A 19,059-nucleotide genomic window follows, 5' to 3' on the forward strand; every position below is an offset into this window, starting at 1 on the left:
CTAATGCAGATTCAAATACAGGGGACGTTGATGCTATTTACTGTTTAATGATGAGCTGTCACTTGTTGTTTGTAAAGTAAGTTAGTTTTACCACATTCGTAGTCGCTTCACGCTCAAAACCACTTTATTAATTTATATGTAGCATTCTTGAAAGTCCCAAAAGCTGTTAAATTGAAGTCGTAAATTTAAGGTGTGGACAGTGCCGTTGAGCTAAACCGATCGGTGCATGACATCAAAGGCCCGCGAGAGTGATTTGAAAGCTATGCTTTCGAGTTGCTCTCGCGGAACTTCAAAGTCATGGCGATCGGTCTGGGCAGCGCAGCTCCTCCTGAAGTCGAATAATAGAGAATTGAGTGAGCCAGCAACTACAGCAACAGGCTCTGAAAGCCACGGAACCGGTTAGACGTCTCAAACCCGGAAGACAAGCGTGTAAGAGATGGGGAAGAACTCTCTTCATTTTATTTGATTTAACTTTAAGAAATCCCAAAACTTGGATATCTGTCGGTCGCTTTAGCTTTGATCAGGATGGCAGCGTCCGCGATCTTTATCCTGGACCTGAAAGGCAAGGTAAGACAAGCGCGTGCACCTGTCACAGGATGAATAAAGGTCACACTCGCCGTATAATGTCAAGATACACAGTGTCACTTTATATAATAGCCATAAAAAAAGATAATTAAGCGTTTTAAACTAATTTAGAAAGTAAATATCTCGTGAATACATCTGTGACGAAACTCTAAAGCAATACATATCCATAGTTGTCACTGAATTATGATACACTTTACAAAAAACTCATTTATTAAAGAAGTTTTATTACATCACGATGTGCTGTACTTGATAACTTTAACATGTCCTTAAATAAAGTTCTTTTAAACAAACTTTATTTATTTGATATGCGGTTTATTTATGATAAAGAAGATAATGAAGTAAAATAGTTGTTTTATCCTGTATAGTACATTAAATTATTGATCCCATCCCAAGTATGCATTCCACATAATGATAAATCATTAATCTAATGTACATGTGAAATCTATCTGTTGCCTTGTTTATCCTCTCCAAAAGTAAGCAGTATTTTCTACATACACAGATGGCACATCTTTCTTGACCTTTGCTTTTGTTTAAACTAAGTTTGATCAGTCACAGACAGAAAACATTAACTTATGTTGAAAATGGGGTGAACTTATGGTGAAATATGTTGAAAAATCTGTGTGAATTGAAGTTTTAGTGAAAATAGAGCCTCAGTGGAAAGGATTAGCCTCTAATATTCCCATGGATCCCGGCATTGCTGATGAAAGCTTTCTTCTGTGTGCCCTAGAGCAATCCAATATCTCCATCTAAAAAAAACCTCATTATTATCCACCTTAAAAGACAGACTTCATTGATCTTCAAACTTTCACCCAATTGGTGAAAGGTCCTCAGCTAATCCTAATTTCTGATTCATTTAATGAGTACATTGTGAGAAGTTTTGAAGTCATAATAGTCTTGTATTTGCTTGACCTTTTATTTCTTCATGGTATACCGCTACAGATAAAGTCCTGTTAGACGTAAGGTTATTTATTACTTGTTTCTAATTTCTTTTCCATCCCTCAGGTGATCATATGTCGAAACTATATGGGCAATGTAGACATAAATGTGATTGACAACTTCTTGCCCATAATGATGAAGAGCGAAGACGATGCTGATTTGTCACCCGTGATTACTCATGGCTCCACCCACTTCCTGTGGATCAAGCACAGTAACCTGTACTGTATCCTCTATCAGCTTTTACTGTATCTCAGTTTAAATATATAATCTTTTATGAATATTTAGTCATGAATGTTGAAGTCAAATGAACAGCCCGTTTGACACTTAACAGCTGTTACTCAGTGGTTGCAATTACAAAGAAGAATACTAATGCTGCCCTTGTGTACTCCTTCCTGTACAAAATCGTTGAGGTAAGTATGTTTCATATCTATCATTTGACAACACCTTTCTCAGCACGACACCTTGTACCCAATTGAAAAATACTTGTATTATATGCAGAGCAAAATCACACAAGCACGAGGGTGTTATAGCCAGGCCATAACTGCACATTTTAGTGTGATATTGCGTTATACAGCATGCATTTTAAAGGGCAACTAGTAAGGAAATTACCCAAAATCTACTTTTTGTACTACAAATTCAGAATCTAGCTTGTTCAGATCTAGGTGTCCAAGCTTGTGTTACTATTGTAATTCGAAATGGTCAGAAATAGGAACGAACAACATCTCTTATCCAATTGGATTTAAGTGGAACTACCTGTTACATAATACTAAATATATACATTAAGTAGTTTTGTATTGGCCGTGTATTCGCAGGTGTTCACAGAATACTTCAAATCGGTGGAAGAAGAGAGCATACGGGACAATTTTGTGACCGTATATGAGCTGATGGATGAGGTCATGGATTTTGGGTTTCCTCAGACCACAGACAGCAAGATCTTACTAGAGTGAGTTCTTTCAGAGAGCACTATTCATTACTCATCAACACGACTATAAGTTACCATTCACAATTCAAACTGTGCACTATTCATTCTGTGCGTCACTGTACGCGCTTTGTGCAGAATGCTGTTAAACTAAATGAAACTACTAATTTCTAATAGTAAACAGAGGCAGATCATCAGATTGATTGTTGATTTGTTATTTATATACAAGAATAAAGTCATGGCCTAGTCTGATGTTAAAGAGTTGGGCTTTTAACCCGAAAGTTGCCGGTTCGATTTTCCAAGATGCTCCTCTGGCACATCAGTGATAGCTGCCCACTGCTCCGAGTGTGTGTGTTAGTTTACACATTTCAGTGTTTGTTTACTACTCACTGGGATGGGTTGAATACAGAAGACACATTACGTAAGGATGGGTTACCACACATTGGCCATACTGTACCATACGTCACTTTTATATGTATGCCTTACTTAGGGGCTGTTTACATTACATAATTTATAACTTGAAACAGAAAACTTTCTTTGTCTTTTGATCAGTTATTTACAAAACAATGGCATTTGTTGGGGCGGTTTCCCAGACCGGGAAATGTTGGTGTTGATCGAAAACAACTTGCTCTGACATATCTTAAAATATATCAGTGTGAGTGTTGTGTCTCGAGGAACAAACCAGTAATGTTTACTTATAAAATATGCTTTTAAAAATGACGTAAATATCTTAATTTAACTAAGGCCTAGTCCTGGTTTAAGCTAACCCCCCTGAGTGTTTAAAAGTGCAAAAGTTTTAAAAGTGCAAAAACTAAAATTTTTTGTGACGTCATGCTCATGCATATCTTTGCTTTACAAAGTAATATTGACAAATATTGGCCTGGGATGCATATTATAGAGTTTGAGTTATTTTTGTGGATCATTTTGAACAGATTGTTTTGACAACATGGTTTCATGTATGTGACAACTATTCTAGTACTAGTACATTGTGGTTTTGCAAACATCCCTTTAAAACCACACTGTACAAAATGCAGCATGAATAAAAAAAACTTGGTTTTGCAAGTCAGTTCAACATATTATTTATTTTTTCCACTGTGAATAGTTGACATAACTTACAAAACTTATAAAAGTGTTTAACTTATTTTTTTAAGTTAAAGCAGCAAAACAATATACGTTGATTTGACAAAAATCCTGCATTTGTTTTACAGTGTACAAATATTTACCTTTCATTTAGCTTGAAATTCATTAACATTACATTGTTGATTTACACTCTACTGAAGTTGTTTACCAATTACCTTGTTGTAATACATTTTAAGTAAATTTAATGGCTTTTTAATGGTTTGTATGTCATTAGTGTAATGTGTCTAAATGAGAATCATTAGAATAATTATAACTTATATTTACTTTTAAAGGGATAATTCACCCATAAATTTAAATGATTATTTACACACCTTCGTTTTTTTCCAGATTCAAGACTTTATTTCTTCTTTTCCACATATTAAGTAAGATGGTGTGGAAACAGTCATGAGCAAATAACACATTTTTTATGTTTATGGGTTAAGCAAATCACAGCATTGCCTAACATGAAACTTTCCAGAGACTAGAGACTTAATGTTATTTTTCTTACAGAACGGCTAGTTTTTATTGACTTTTAACACCTTTTTTTCTAGTATTATCTCTTTAAACTCAAAGGGGCGGTTTCCCCAGACAGGATTTATCTTAGTCCCAGACTAAAATGCATTTTTAAGCTGCCGTCATTTAAAAACACCTTGTAAAGACATATCTTAACATATATCAGTCCCATTGTTTTGTCTCAAGATACACATAAGTATTGTTTTTGGTAAGGCTTGTTTGTGAAAACGACTTACATGTCCTAATATAATTAAGGCCTAGTCCTGTATTAATCTAAACCTTGACCAGGAAATCGCCCCATCGTTCTTCAGTTCGTTAAAGGGACACTTCACTTTTTTGAAAATAGGCTCATTTTCCAGCTCCCCTAGAGTTAAACATTTGAATTTAAGGGGGCATGCACACCAAAGCTTTTACACCCGCAGCTGGCGCAATGTTTTCCATTGTTTCCAATGGAAGCTCTGCGTTTTATAAGCCAGCAGCTAGCGTTTTTTCCGCGCTGAAAGCCTGAACGCAGTGAGTTGAAAGAGATTCAACTTTGGGTGAAAAGCTCCGGTCGTCAATGTCAGTTCGCACACGCTCGTCCGATCACAGTGGGGGAGGGGCGGGACAAGTATCACAACAACCAACCGGCTCACAGCTCAAGTATCACAGCTACCAAAGCACTCGGCTGAAGAAAGCCGGCTCTCAGCTGAAAAAACAGCGGGTATCCGGCATCCTTCAGGGGTTTCAGCCGAGTAAAAAAGCGCTGGTGTTTCCTGCTTCTACCGTTTTGAAATCTTTTTATCTGATCTCCGGGTCTGGCGATACCACTTTTAACATAGCTTAGCATAATGCATTGAATCTGATTAGACCATTAGCATCGCGCTCAAAAATAACCAAAGAGTTTCGATATTTTTCCTATTTAAAACTTGACTCTTTGTGTACTAAGACCGACGGAAAATTAAAAGTTGAGATTTTCTAGGCCAATATGACTAGGAACTACAGTAATGAGAGTATAATACCTTGCCATATCGGCCTAGAAAAATTTTACATTTCTGTCCGGTCTTGGTACACAATGTAACTACAGAAAAGTCAAGTTTTAAATAGGAAAAATATTGAAACTCTTTGGTTATTTTTCAGCGTGATGCTAATGGTCTAATCAGATTCAATGGATTATGCTAAGCTATGCTAAATGTGGAACCGCCAGAACCGGAGATCAGCTGAATGGATTTCAAAACTGTAAAAATCAAATGTTTAACTCCTATGGGAGCTGGAAAATGAGCATATATATTTTTTTAAAGTGGAGTGTCCCTTTAAACACTCATCATCTTCATGAGTGCTTATCAGATGTAGATATGTGTTTAGCTGGTAGTATATACTGACAGCAACACAATAACCTGTCAGCTGGGGACACTTGAGAGCAACACACGCACCCACGCATTTGATGCTAATGTACATCTTAGATTATAATTATGAGCATTGATTTTTTTGTACATGTTTGTGTGTAATAGCTAAAGGATGTGCAGTAAAGGAAATGGAAATAGAAACATAAGTGATGGAAATACAAAAAAGAAAAAACAAGATAAGGGTTTGTCTGCCTGTCTGTCACTAGGGGCAGCCAAGGTTTTCCCATGAGCATTCTAACACCAGAGCTTTGTTTACATTACCTGTTTCACCGACTTGTTTTAATTTAAATCTAACAAGATTCGAAAATGTGACTCTTGACACAGCAGATGGCAGAATGAACCCATGGCAAATGTTGATGCAAAGTTTACATAAGCCTGATACAATCTTTAATCTGCACTCCGACTTTCAATGCTAATTGCCAGGTTTTTGTTGGTGAACAGTATTACTGTGGCTTAAAAACTGCTTTTTATTTCCACACCAGGTACATAACTCAGCAAGGACATAAGCTGGAGGTGGGTGCACCACGGCCTCCAGCTACAGTAACCAATGCTGTTTCTTGGAGGTCAGAGGGCATCAAATACAGGAAAAATGAAGTCTTTATGGATGTCATCGAGTCTGTTAACCTATTGGTGAGCTAACCCTATAGTATTTTAATTACATGTAGGCTGACCAGTAAGAGGTGTTGGCATCAATAGCCTAGTTGGTTCAGCACATGAAAGCTGTTTGAGAAAACTTTAAAAACAGCGTTGTCAATCTACAGTTTTCAATATCAGCTTTACAGTTGCTGGATCAGTTTTACTTAGCATCATGTAGTGTGCGACATCATGGTTAAGGGCCAGATCTCCAGATTTCCTTAGATTGAAAGAAGACGGAAACAGCTGCACCCAAGGTCTTGTTGCCTTTCTAGTCAGATTCTTAACTCTCAGCATCCCTCCTCGACCCCCCGACCAGATCGGCCTTTGATGGATTCATTAGCACTCCTCAGGGTCAGGCTCCAAAGGCTTGCAGAAATAAGCGTACAGTTAGCTCGAGCAGCACCACTCTCCTTATTAAAAGCTGAATCACATCTATGTGCTTTCTTATGCAGTATTGCTATTCATCCGTGCAGATTTCTCGTTTTGGCTTTTTCTGGCTCTTGTATTCGAGAGATATTCACTTAATGTGGACTTTTTGAGGTTTAGAGTTCCCCTCTGAAAGTTCAGCTTGTACAGTTTAAATATTTTACGGTTATATATTATGCTGTCACATCTTTAGCTATCGCATTATATACTTCAACGCTCTCTTTGCAAGAGAATTATTACACAAATCACTCGGTTACTGCCTCGCCTAAGGGAGCTGGATAAATTCTTGATGGCAGTAATGGCGTTATCAGACCCGGCCACCCTTGGTTCTGCTTTGCATTATTTCTCTCCGTTTGTGTTCCCTGCAGGTCAGTGCTACAGGTGGGATTTTGCGGAGCGAGATTTTGGGCAGCATAAAACTCAAAGTGGTTCTCTCAGGCATGCCTGAGCTAAGGCTGGGACTAAATGACAAGGTCCTCTTTGAGATCACTGGCAGTGAGTACACATTTTAAGTAAACTTTCTCAAAACCGACCTTGAACTTGTGTAGTGGCTTATTGTAGTGGCTCTATTGCAAGTGCTGTCGGTTTATTGTCTCATCTTGTTTTTTTAAGGAGCATCTCATTTGCACTTGTTAGGTGGATTTCTTTTCTCTGATTCTCTCCTTGTAATCTTTACCCCAGGCGTAACCCAGCAGGTTCAATCTCAAAGCAGACCAGATCTCAATTATGCATTCTGCATGTACAATGTACTTGCGACTATGCATTTAGGACCAGGACCAAACTAGTTTAATTGTATATGCATGACAATCAATATCAGATTAACTGTAATTATGATTGTCAGTTCAAATTGAAAAAAAATATGTCAAATAATTTAAAAAAGTAAAACAAATATAAAGCTATGGACTGATATTTAAAGGAATAGTTAACATACAAATGAAATTTCTTGCATAATTTACTCAGCTAAGATATATATGACTTCCGTTCAACAGTTGAATAATTTGCAATAAAATACCATTGTGTCGTCTTAAACAGTGCTCCAAGGCTTCAAATATTTAAAGGGACAATCCACTTATTTTGAAAATATGCTCATTTTCCAGCTTCCCTAGAGTTAAACAAGTGATTTTTACCATTTTGGAATCCATTCAGCTGATCTCCGGGTCTGGTGGCACCACTTTTAGCATAGCTTAGCATAATCCATTGAATCTGATTAGACCATTAGCATCGCGCTACAAATAACTAAAGAGTTCCAATATTTTTCCTATTTAAAACTTGACTCTTCTGTAGTAACATAGTGTACTAAGACCGACAGAAAATTAAAAGTTGTGATTTTCTAGGCAGATATGGTTAGGAACTATACTCTCATTCTGGCGTAATAATCAAGGACTTTGCTGCTGTAACATGGCTGCAGCAGGCTTAGTGATATTACGCACTGCATGAAAATAGTCCCCTTGGTTACTTTCAATAGCAGGGGACTATTTTCAGGCGCTGAGTAATATCATTGGGGAAATGAGCATATTTATAAAAAAAGTGGAGTTTCCCTTTAAAGTAATCCTAATGACTTTGGTAGTACAGACATTTCTTCATGGAAATAACTCCTCATTATACTGTACGCCCGCGAAAAAGCTGTAGATGGCGTCAAATGTAGAAACAAGTTCACCTGGACTGAAGCAACCTGATACGGTTGTTTACAGTAGGGCAGACTTCTTCTGTAATGAAATATTAAGTGTTTTTTTTTTCACAATCAGATGGACAGCCTAGGCTAATTGTTATTAAATCCAAATGGACTGTAGGTTATATATGGGATGTCATATGAAAAATATTTAAGAATGTGGGGAACCAAAGTGGTCACCTTTGACTTGTGAAAAGTATTTTCAAATTAAAGCATTTTCTTTACAAAAAACAGGAGTTGGTTTTCAAAAAGCATTTTTGCAAAAGGTACACTTAAAAAGTAGGGATCATCTTATAATCAGGGTCATCTTATATTTGGGACAATATGGTACTTAAAATATTTAGAAAGTAAACATTCGGGGACTACATATTTCTAGATCACTAATCAAATAAGCGTTTTCAAATTTGACACATTGATGGTCAGGATTCTTTCCTTAATGGAGGCATACAAGACGATCTGTAAATATTCACAAATTATGCTGGGATTACATGGATCAGCAAAGGTTTTGTGCAGTCAATATCTGTTTGAGCCCACTGACTTAAAAAATATAGGGACTTAACCAAAAACTTGGACATTTTAAATGTGTTTAAATTTTCAGTTCAAAAATTTTTTCACTCAAATTATAAAAAGTTTTATGAGAAAAAAATGCAAAATAGAAGTGCAATGTTTTTATTAACAAAAAAGTAGCACAGTAGATGTTGACCATGCCAACCATTGATAGACAAGTTACCCTTTTTGTTTACTTTAACAGGAAACCGCTTTTATCAGATACTGTTTCGGGGAAGAGTAGTAGACCTGCTCACTTCCTGTGCCACTTCCCACGATTAAGTTGCATTCTGCCACAGATTTTTGTAAACAGAGCTGAAGTTAGAAGGCACTGTTCTGCCCTCGCACAGATTGATTTAAGGCCTAATATAAACCAAACAAAATGTTGTCTTGCTGTAGAATGAAAAGACAGTAAAACACTGCCCTCTCCAGGTTTAAACTTGCAAATGCAATGAATTTTTTTATTATTTACTAGGGCTGGGCAAAGATTAATCTCATACAAAATAAAAGTAATTTTTTGCATTATATATTATGTATATTTAACACACACACACACACACACACACACAAACAGAATAAAACCAAGCTAAATATTTTTTTTTTTTTTTTTTTTATTAATGAATAAATTTTTTTTTTTTTTTTATTCAATTATCTTTAATGGATAAAATTCAAGGCAAATCCATGTGTACTGTATACGTGAAAAGGTACTTGTAGTTCTCAGTGCCAATCATTTTCCAGGAAGGCTTTGCTTGTGAACCCAGGGGAGCCAATCAGAGAGCTATAAGAGAGCATTGTAACCCCTTCCCGACCTTTAGTCCCTGTGGTTGATGTCATCAATAGGTTCCCAGCAGGCCTCCACTGCGATGGAAGACTCGAGATCTTCTTATGTGACCTCTGAGAGCTCTTTCATGTTCCACTGTAAATGTCACTCGTACATAGAGCAGAATACATTCATAAATATAAAGAGTCATGTGCAGACGTTCTCTCATGTCTGACAGGCTTCTGCACTGAATGTGCTATTGAAATCCCACAGCTCTGGGGGTATTAGTGAGTTTTAGGGCTCATAGGCCCTAAATCATTAAGAAACTCTTCTGTAGTCACTGCTTACCTCTTTGCTGAGGTCAAACAAATAAACTACCTCCACAGACCTGAGTGCAAAAAAAAAAAATGCTTTTGTTTGCATTTTCCAGGAAAAGCCATTAGAAAGGTGTGTGTGTTTGTGTGTGTTTACACCCTTATTTATTTATATATAGGTATTTGTTAGTGTCTGTGTGCACTTTTCAACTTGATTTACCAGCCTTATATACATCACAGTCATTAGTGACCGCTTTATATTAAAATTCACCCACTGTGTCTCTGGACATCTATTTGTCTGGTTTCTCATAGGGCCAAAAAACAAGTCCGTGGAGCTGGAAGATGTAAAGTTTCATCAGTGTGTACGTCTCTCACGCTTTGAGAATGACCGGACGATCTCTTTCATCCCACCCGACGGAGAGAGTGAACTCATGTCTTACAGACTTAACACCACGGTCAGCAATACACCCATTTAATGAAACCTGTCAAGAAATTTAAAATCTCCACACCTTCCAATTCTCATAACTGTAATGCAAAATAAAAACCTCATTCTCATTGGTTTAATGCAAAATATATTTATACATCATGATAGTATTTGTTGTATTCCCCTAATATTTGTTACTATTTAAAGGGACACCCCACTTTTTTGAAAATATGCTAATTTTCCAGCTTTCCTAGAGTTAAACATTTGATTTTTACCATTTTGGAATCCATTCAGCCTATCTCCGGGTCTGGCGGTACCACTTTTAGCATAGCTTAGCATAATCCATTGAATCTGATTAGACCATTAGCATTGCGCTAAAAATAACCAAAGTTTCAATATTTTTCCTTTATAAAATTTGACTCTTCTGTAGTTACATCGTGTACTAATCAGCCTAGAAAATCGCAACTTTTAATTTCGGTCTTACACAATGTAACTACAGCAGAGTTGAGGTTTAAATGGAAAAATATCGAAACTATTTGGGTATTTTTCAGCGCGATGCTAAATGGTCTAATCAGATTCAATGGATTATGCTAAGCTGTGCTAAAAGTGGTACCGCCAGACCCGGTGATCGTCTGAATGGATTCCAATACGGTAAAAATAAAATGTTTAACTCTGTGGAGTGTCCCTTTAAGACTTTTAAATCTTAAAAGGTGCCTCGACTATGAAGACTTGTATGCTTTAATACTATTATGTGCCTTCAACTACCAAAATGTATTGATAGAAACACATTAAATATTTTTATTCTTCAAAAAAACCCTTCATGTAATAATCATTTTAACCTATGAAGGCCGCCATTATGTTTTGCGTTCTGAAATTAATGACGTGTAATGGTTGTTGTGAAATAATTGTACCATAGTTTACTATTGTAAATACTTTGGTATCTTCTGTAGTTTTTATTTGTTTTTAGCTCTTAGATTGCCTTTATTTTGATCTTTTTTAATTACCATGTTTTCTGTATTATTCTTCACTTATGTTGCTCTGCTAATATCATAATCTGCTAATTAAAGGAATATTCCATTTTCTTTAAAGAAAAATCCAGATAATTTACTCACCACCATGTCATCCAAAATGTTGATGTCTTTCTTTGTTCAGTCGAGAAGAAATTATGTTTTTTGTGGAAAACATTGCAGGATTTTTATCATTTTAATGGACTTTAATATACACCAACATTTAATACTTAACTCAACACGTAACAGTTTTTTTCAACAGAGTTTCAAAGGACTATAAACGATCCCAAACGAGGCATAAGGGTCTTATCTAGCGAAACGATTGTCATTTTTGACAATAAAAATAACAAAAATATACACTTTTAAACCACAACTTCTCGTCTAGATCCCGTCCAGCGCCACCTAACGTAAATGCGTATTGACGTAGGGAGGTCACGTGTTACATATATAAAACGCACATTTGCGGACCATTGTAAACAATAAACTGACACAAAGATATTAATTAGTATCAGTTGACATACAACAACATAGGAACGGTCCTCTTTCTCAGCACTTGTAAACACTGGGGCGGAGTTTCGCGTTCGTCCTCTGTGACCTCTTGACATAATGACGTATTGCGTGGGGTCACGCTGACGCATCACGACCGGATCTGGACATGAAGTTGTTCTTTAACCTGATAAGGAACACTGTGCCGTACACGGCACACCCCCTCCCTTGCACGTGAGGCTGCATTACGTCATTGTAACTTTGAAGCATTAAATCTTTAAAATATACGGTCATGCGGCACATCGTTGTAAAGCTTAGACTTTTGGGATTCCATTAAGCGCACACAAAAAGCATAATATGATTTTTAGCAGTCATAAAACTGTAATCTAGTTGTTAGTTACCTGAACCGGGCGGCGCCGATTTAGGATATTTACTTACCTTCAAAATCTTTCCTTTATCCGCTTCAGTGAAATTGTCCAAAACAAATTGTTCATAAATCCGCAAAAGTCCAAGGAAATGGAATATCCAAGCCTTTTAATCCAAAACGATTTGTTCATCTCACAATCTTGACGTTTCTGACCGAATTACGATATAAATAGTGTATACAATAAGTTCACTAACAGACATTCGTTCGAATCTCACTTTTCATTCATGATTTATAATGAATATATTCGGATGTCATGTTTATTGTGCAACGTCTGAGGAACAAATGCGCCCCCTTGTGGAATTTCAGCCGTTCCATAAGGGGCTACAAGTGTATATTTGTTATTTTTATTGTCAAAAATGACAATCGTTTTGCTAGATAAGACCCTTATGCCTCGTTTGGGATCGTTTATAGTCCTTTGAAACTCCTTTGAAAAAAACTGTTAAGTGTTGAGTTAAGTGTTAAGTGTTGGTGTCTATTAAAGTCCATTAAAATGAGAAAAATCCTGCAATGTTTTCCTCAAAAAACATAATTTCTTCTCGACTGAACAAAGAAAGACATCAACATTTTGGATGACATGGTGGTGAGTAAATTATCTGGATTTTTCTTTTAAGAAAATGGAATACTGCTTTAAAGACTTAATTATCATGTTTACATCACTGTAGTGTTAATAGAACAGGGTTGTTTGCAACAATTTGATCAAAAAAATAAAAAATAAAAAGCAGTCCTCGATTAAAACGGTTTTTTATATTTATTAAATATATGATATTTGTACTGTTTTTATTTTCACATTAATAAGTCTAAATCTATTAAAGCATACATGTGTTTATAACCGGGGAACCTTTAAGATACTTTTATATTTAGATACTATTAACTATATTTAGATACTATTATTATTGATTTATTGAATGTTTCATCTAGTTATACTGCATTGCAATTTGTATTAATTTAATGTGATATTACTTTTTCCAAGTCATTTGAGCGCCTAGATTAAGTGACAGCAAAATCTCTTAATTCTGTTCTCTGTCATGGCTCTGTTTTGACAGGTGAAGCCTCTTATATGGATTGAGAGCGTAATAGAGAGGTTCTCTCACAGTCGAGTAGAGATCAAGGTTAAGGTAGAGCTACACACATCCACACAAACATTCACTCTCCATCTACACACTTCACTGAATTCAGCTTTGCCTCATCCAGCACACACCCTACCTTCAGTAATTAGCTTTCAGGCTTGTATCTTGGGAATGGCTTTTTTTTAGTTTACCTGAGCTGTGTCCAAAGAGTTGTCAGATTCTGACGTAAACATGGTTTGTCCTGTTGCCCTTGCCATGTCGAAACTTAAGCTATTGAAAGTTTAGCTTTAAAACTTAAGTTTGTTGTGAGAAGTTCTGCTATAGTTCCTTCGTCTGTTTTTCAGGCTCGCAGTCAGTTTAAGAGCCGCTCCACTGCCAACAATGTATCCATTCTGGTGCCTGTTCCCAGCGACGCTGACTCGCCCAAATTCAAGACCACCACAGGTCAAGCTAAATGGGTTCCTGAGAAGAATGCTGTGGAGTGGAACATTAAATCGTTTCCTGTAAGTGACTTTAAGATGCATACATTTTTAGCATGTCTCAGTTCGTAGAAACTATTTGCACTTTGTAATTAAAGGGAAACTCCACTTAAAAAAAAAAGGTTCATTTCTCAGCTCCCCTAGAGTTAAACATTTGATTCTTACCGTTTTGGAATCCATTCAGTCGATCTCCGGGTCTGGCGCTAGCACTTTTAGCATAGCTTAGCATAATCCATTGAATCTGATTAGACCATTATCATCGCACTCAAAAATGGCCAAAGGGTTTAGATATTTTTCCTTATTAAAGGGTTTAGATATTTTTTCTTATTTAAAACTTAACTCTTCTGTAGTTACATTGTGTACAAAGACAGACAGAAATGTAAAAGTTGCAATTTTCTAGGCCGATATGGCTAGGAACTACTCTCATTCTGGCGTAATAATCAAGGAACTTTGCTGCCGTAACATGGCTGCAGCTGTGATATGACACAGTGCCCGAAAATAGTCCTCTGCTATTGAAAGTTACCAAGGGGACTCTTTTTGGGCAACCTTTTATTTTCACTCAGTCTTAGTACACGATGTAACTACAGAAGAGTCAAGTTTTAAATATGAAAAATATCTAAACTCTTTGGTAATTTTGAGTGCGATGCTAATGGTCTAATAAGATTCAATGTATTATGCTAAGCTATGCTAAAAGTGGTAACGCTAGACCCGGAGAGTGGCTAAATGGATTCCAAAACGGTAAAACTCAATTGTTTAACTCTGGGGGATCTGGAAAATAATCCTTTTTTTAAGTGGAATGTGCCTTTAAGATCTAAATGTGGTGATTAATTGGCAATACAAGATCTTTTCACCAGGTAACATCTCAAATCCGTCTACTGTGACAACTTGATATTGTATTACGAGGGAAGGGTCACTTTTACTTTTAGAACTATTGTATATACAGTACATTACTTGCTACATATGTTTATCAGCATGGCAGTGTATTACAAGGTTTAATCTTGTAAAGATCACTATATTGGCTCATCCATAGTTACCTCTGTATGGTTTAATCTGATTGCCAGAGTTAAATCTTAATACAAAGTGTCTGTTTGTCATTGTTATACAGCTGTTTATATAATTTTGTAAGAATCTGTAAAATTAAGACTCCCCCCAAAGTGTTTATTTAAAACAGGAAACCGGGAAAGTTTTTATGTGGTTTGGCTGTTATTTACACGACAACAGCGTTTTGGGGTTCTAAAAATGGCAACTTTTTAAGACAGGTTTCAGAGTGCAGTTATTAGTGATGTGATAAATTCGTCAATGATAATCAGACAGATGTTTCAATACTTAAAACTGTGTGCTTATGTATGTCGAAGGGCGGGAAGGAGTTCATGATGAGAGCTCATTTTGGACTACCAAGCGTGGAAAGCGGTGAACTTGAAGCCAAACCACCAATCACAGTGAAGTTTGAGATCCCTTACTTCACAGTCTCTGGCATTCAGGTAAACCAACACCACATTCAGCTTTTTTAATATATCCTTTGAAATTTGTGGTTACAATTTCCAAAACATTTTGTGAACAAACACAGGTGCGATACTTGAAAATTATCGAGAAGAGCGGATACCAGGCATTACCATGGGTGCGTTACATTACTCAAAGCGGAGGTAAGACACGTTCAAAAACACACTCCTACTCGGATATCATTCGGATATAAAGTTTACCTTCACCCTGCATACCCAGTGAACATGAGCCTCGCTCTCTCTACTGTCATTCACTCTCTTTCTCTCTCTCTTACACACACACATACGGCACAGTTTGATATAGTAGACTATCAGTTTTCCATTTGCATCAGCGACACCAGAGGAGAGAGAGACACTCTAATCTCTCAACCCTGTTCACTTATTCATAAGAAATGCAAAACAGACATCAAGCCTTAATGCACAGTGGAATTCTACAGATATACCTGAACATCCGAATTAATAACAAATCGAAAAAAAAAAAACTTTTACATAGTTGCATACAGTTTAAGCTATTTTAGGTATGGTTTGCCAAGCTAGAAGCTCATCTGAGACTACATAATCTTTTGAAAAAGTATCTACACTACAAAAAGTATGCTACATGTATGTGTCTATCAGTCTATCTATCTGTCCATCTAAATATTATATTTTTATATGTTTATTTAAATTTGATGTTTTATGTATGTTAAATTTAATCAGGTATTTTTGGAATAATATAATGGCTTGTGAATCTTATATTAATAAATTGTATATTAATAAAACTAAAAACAGAACACAGCCTAAAAATATCAAAAATAAAGTAAACAGCAGCATTTACAAAATATTTCAAGACCCAAAATGCAAAGTAGGGACTTCTGCACAGCAGCTGGAAGCACTTAAAGATAACTTTTAGTGACATCTAGCGGTGTGACTCTGAATTTCAACCAACGGCTCAGTCCACAGCTCACCCCTCCTTTTGAAACGCAAAGTGAAGCTACAGTAGCCGCCACAGTAACAAAAAAAAGATGCTTTAAAGAACCATTTGGAAAAATTTAGGGGGACCAGTGGTGAGGATACATAAGGGCCAGGCTGGCACCGGCCCACTCAGATTGACAGCTGGGCTGGCCCACCCAGTCAGAAGAGACACAAAATAAAAGCAAAAGAAATCACGCATAAATGATAATAATCTTTTTAAAGGTATAAATCGACCAAAAATTATTGATTTACTCATGATTTACTCATCCCCAAGCCGTCCGAGATGCACATGTCCATAATTTTTAAGACAAACGCATTTTTAGTTTTTTAATAAAATGTTCTTTAAAGTTACAGGGTCCACTCCTTCAAGTCCAAAAAATGTGCATCCATACTTTATTTGCAACTTTCCATTTCCTCATAATTTCTCGATTTATTTTTATCTTATTTTCCTTATATCCATTTTTTGCTGTTCTGAAAATCATTCGATCCATGCCTCAAAAAACATAATGTAATCCATTAAATCACTATATTGTAAAATTATGAATTTAAGAGTTGCCATTGAGATCCACCCTATTTCACCAAGGTCCACTCAGTTTAAAATCCCTCTGAGGGGGACATGTTTGATTATTTAGCTCGCTTGACTATAAGCAACACATACGATGTGACATAAAAAAAACATTTGTTTTGTCACTAACTGTTAGAGAAATTACATAACCGAGCCTTTGTCATGCTAACTTGGGGGCCTTACTAATTTTACTTAATTTTCCCCAAAACTGATTCCAAAAAAAAGTTAGGCACCCCAATAGACAGGATAACATGCCCAATTTATAACCAACAGTTTCTTTGCTTTGCTTGAACAACTTTGACAGATTATCAACTGCGGACCAATTGAGAGAGGGCACATGTCAGACATCATCCACATGTGTTGAATCTTTCGTCTGTCATGTTTCATCTGTGAGACAGCAGGTGCCCTGCACCCAGCAGACAGACGGCTGAACCCGTCCTCTTTATTCTGCGCTTCTGGATCTGCACATCTTTGGTCCAAGATCAGCATTTTAAAATTCAGACGGCGAAACTACTGAGGAACCCTGTCAAACCACAGTTTTTTATGTAAACTTATAAATAATTTAAATTTGGTGTAGGTGTATTCAAAGTCTAGTAAAATATATGTCTAATTTATGTTTTCTATTTAGACTCTTACACATTTTCGGGACCTGCTATCTTTTCTTAACTGTTTTACTGTAGGTGATGGGACTTACATTATGTCTGTTAAGCTGCATAACCTAAAGCCCACTGAAATGAATACCTTGTGCTCAAAATCAATGATTAATAAGGCGGTGTACTGTTTGGACAGCACTGTAACACTATATTTTCACCACAGTAGCCCTGTATGACTTAAAATGAACTAATGCCTGGACGAACAAACGCACTGACTACAGAAGCTATTTGTAGGGATCAATCATAGATGCAATGTTTTCACATTAAGATAATGATATTAACCATGAATGTGTTTTTGAGGTTCTCACTTGTATGGCCGAACCTGAGACTGAGTGAGACTGTTAATGTTTCTGTGCAAAATACTGTAGCCTTTAACCTAATAGCCAACCACCAACATTTATGTTGATGTGAGCGAGGCAGCTGCATTAACTATCATTGCATTTTATTTGTTTTAAACCACAGTTATTACATTTTCTTGTATATTATAAATGTTTACACTGCCTTTATTCAGCATGCACCACTTAAAATCAGTGTGGCGTATGCTCAGACTACTGCCGAAGCAGACACAAGCAGACGAATATTATTTGTTATTGTCACGTCAAAACGCCTCCCCCATCATTTATTTATCAAAGGTCAATGGCTTGATATTTATTTCACCCTGTTGCTACTAAAATATGTATTTTTTGGTGTATTTTATTGATATCCTTTTTGCTCAATACTCGACAAAAAGGTCATTGTGAGAAAATAAATGGGTTTTCATTAGCACAAAAGTTTTGTGATCATTTTCTGCACTTCGGTTTTTATTCACTTATGGATATTTCAATATCCAGTTATTGTAATACACGGCTGTTTCATGAAGACCTGGGCTATAACCATAGCAAAAAATAGAGGAGTGCTGACCGTATGCTTTGCTATTTTTGCCCGACTCTGCCTCAGGATTGTTCTTATCAGTCTAACACATGACATGCCGATAGATGGGTGACAATGGGTCACAGAGTCAGCTATTGTTTACATGGTGACTGATGGACAATAGCAAGCTTGTTATGGGTAAGAATTGGCATTGCCAAACACTACTGCTACCAGCTATCCTCACCCATAGACCTTCCTTATAGCGGGTCTCTTCACATTACCTGCTGAACAGATACAAGCTGTTTTTGTTAAATTATACTTTTTGGAGTAAATAATCTAACTTTAGCATGAGGGTCCATTCTGAATATATAAAACCTGCAGTGGTGAAATATTAAGGGACTTGAGCCACATTTAAAATGCATTAATTTCATCGCATTAGGCGGATATCAACCCAAGTGCCATCTGCAAATAAATGATGCAAGAACTTTTCTCCGAATATACTGCAATTACTGTTAACCAACTGGTCCCAAGATCATTTTAGTGGATGTATGAAGTTACTTTCACATTCACGCGGCGCAGGGTAACCACAGCGGCAGTTCATCAAATAAACTACAGCCGTGTTTCACTTAGTTTAGTGTCTAAAAAACTTTTTGGCTTTAACTGAATCTATTCTAATCTAAAAGTTATTTCTTTTTGTGACGTTTCTTTTAAACAACTTGCACTATATAGTTGATATTTCATACATATTTAAGTGTGACTTCAGCTGTCCAAAACAATTTAGGGTGCACTGCAGGAGCTTTCAGTATTCCAGAGGAGTTTTAAATTGGGCTGAACGTTGTCACGT

At 36.5% G+C, this 19,059-nt stretch overlaps 1 protein-coding gene across 1 annotated transcript; it reads left to right on the plus strand.

Moving 5' to 3' along the window:
• Positions 1-376: 376 nt before the first annotated feature.
• Positions 377-18,129, plus strand: ap1m3 (adaptor related protein complex 1 subunit mu 3). The gene is made up of 12 exons (XM_065264880.2): positions 377-567; positions 1,588-1,744; positions 1,864-1,931; positions 2,334-2,464; positions 5,940-6,087; positions 6,888-7,014; positions 10,121-10,263; positions 13,196-13,267; positions 13,564-13,722; positions 15,054-15,179; positions 15,266-15,341; positions 17,018-18,129. Exons 1-12 carry the CDS (start codon positions 526-528, stop codon positions 17,038-17,040), a joined length of 1,272 nt encoding a protein of 423 aa, XP_065120952.1. The 5' UTR covers positions 377-525; the 3' UTR covers positions 17,041-18,129.
• The last annotated feature ends 930 nt before the right edge of the window (positions 18,130-19,059 follow it).

Source organism: Paramisgurnus dabryanus, chromosome 7 (assembly GCF_030506205.2).
Source record: "Paramisgurnus dabryanus chromosome 7, PD_genome_1.1, whole genome shotgun sequence".
Taxonomy (NCBI): domain Eukaryota; kingdom Metazoa; phylum Chordata; class Actinopteri; order Cypriniformes; family Cobitidae; genus Paramisgurnus; species Paramisgurnus dabryanus.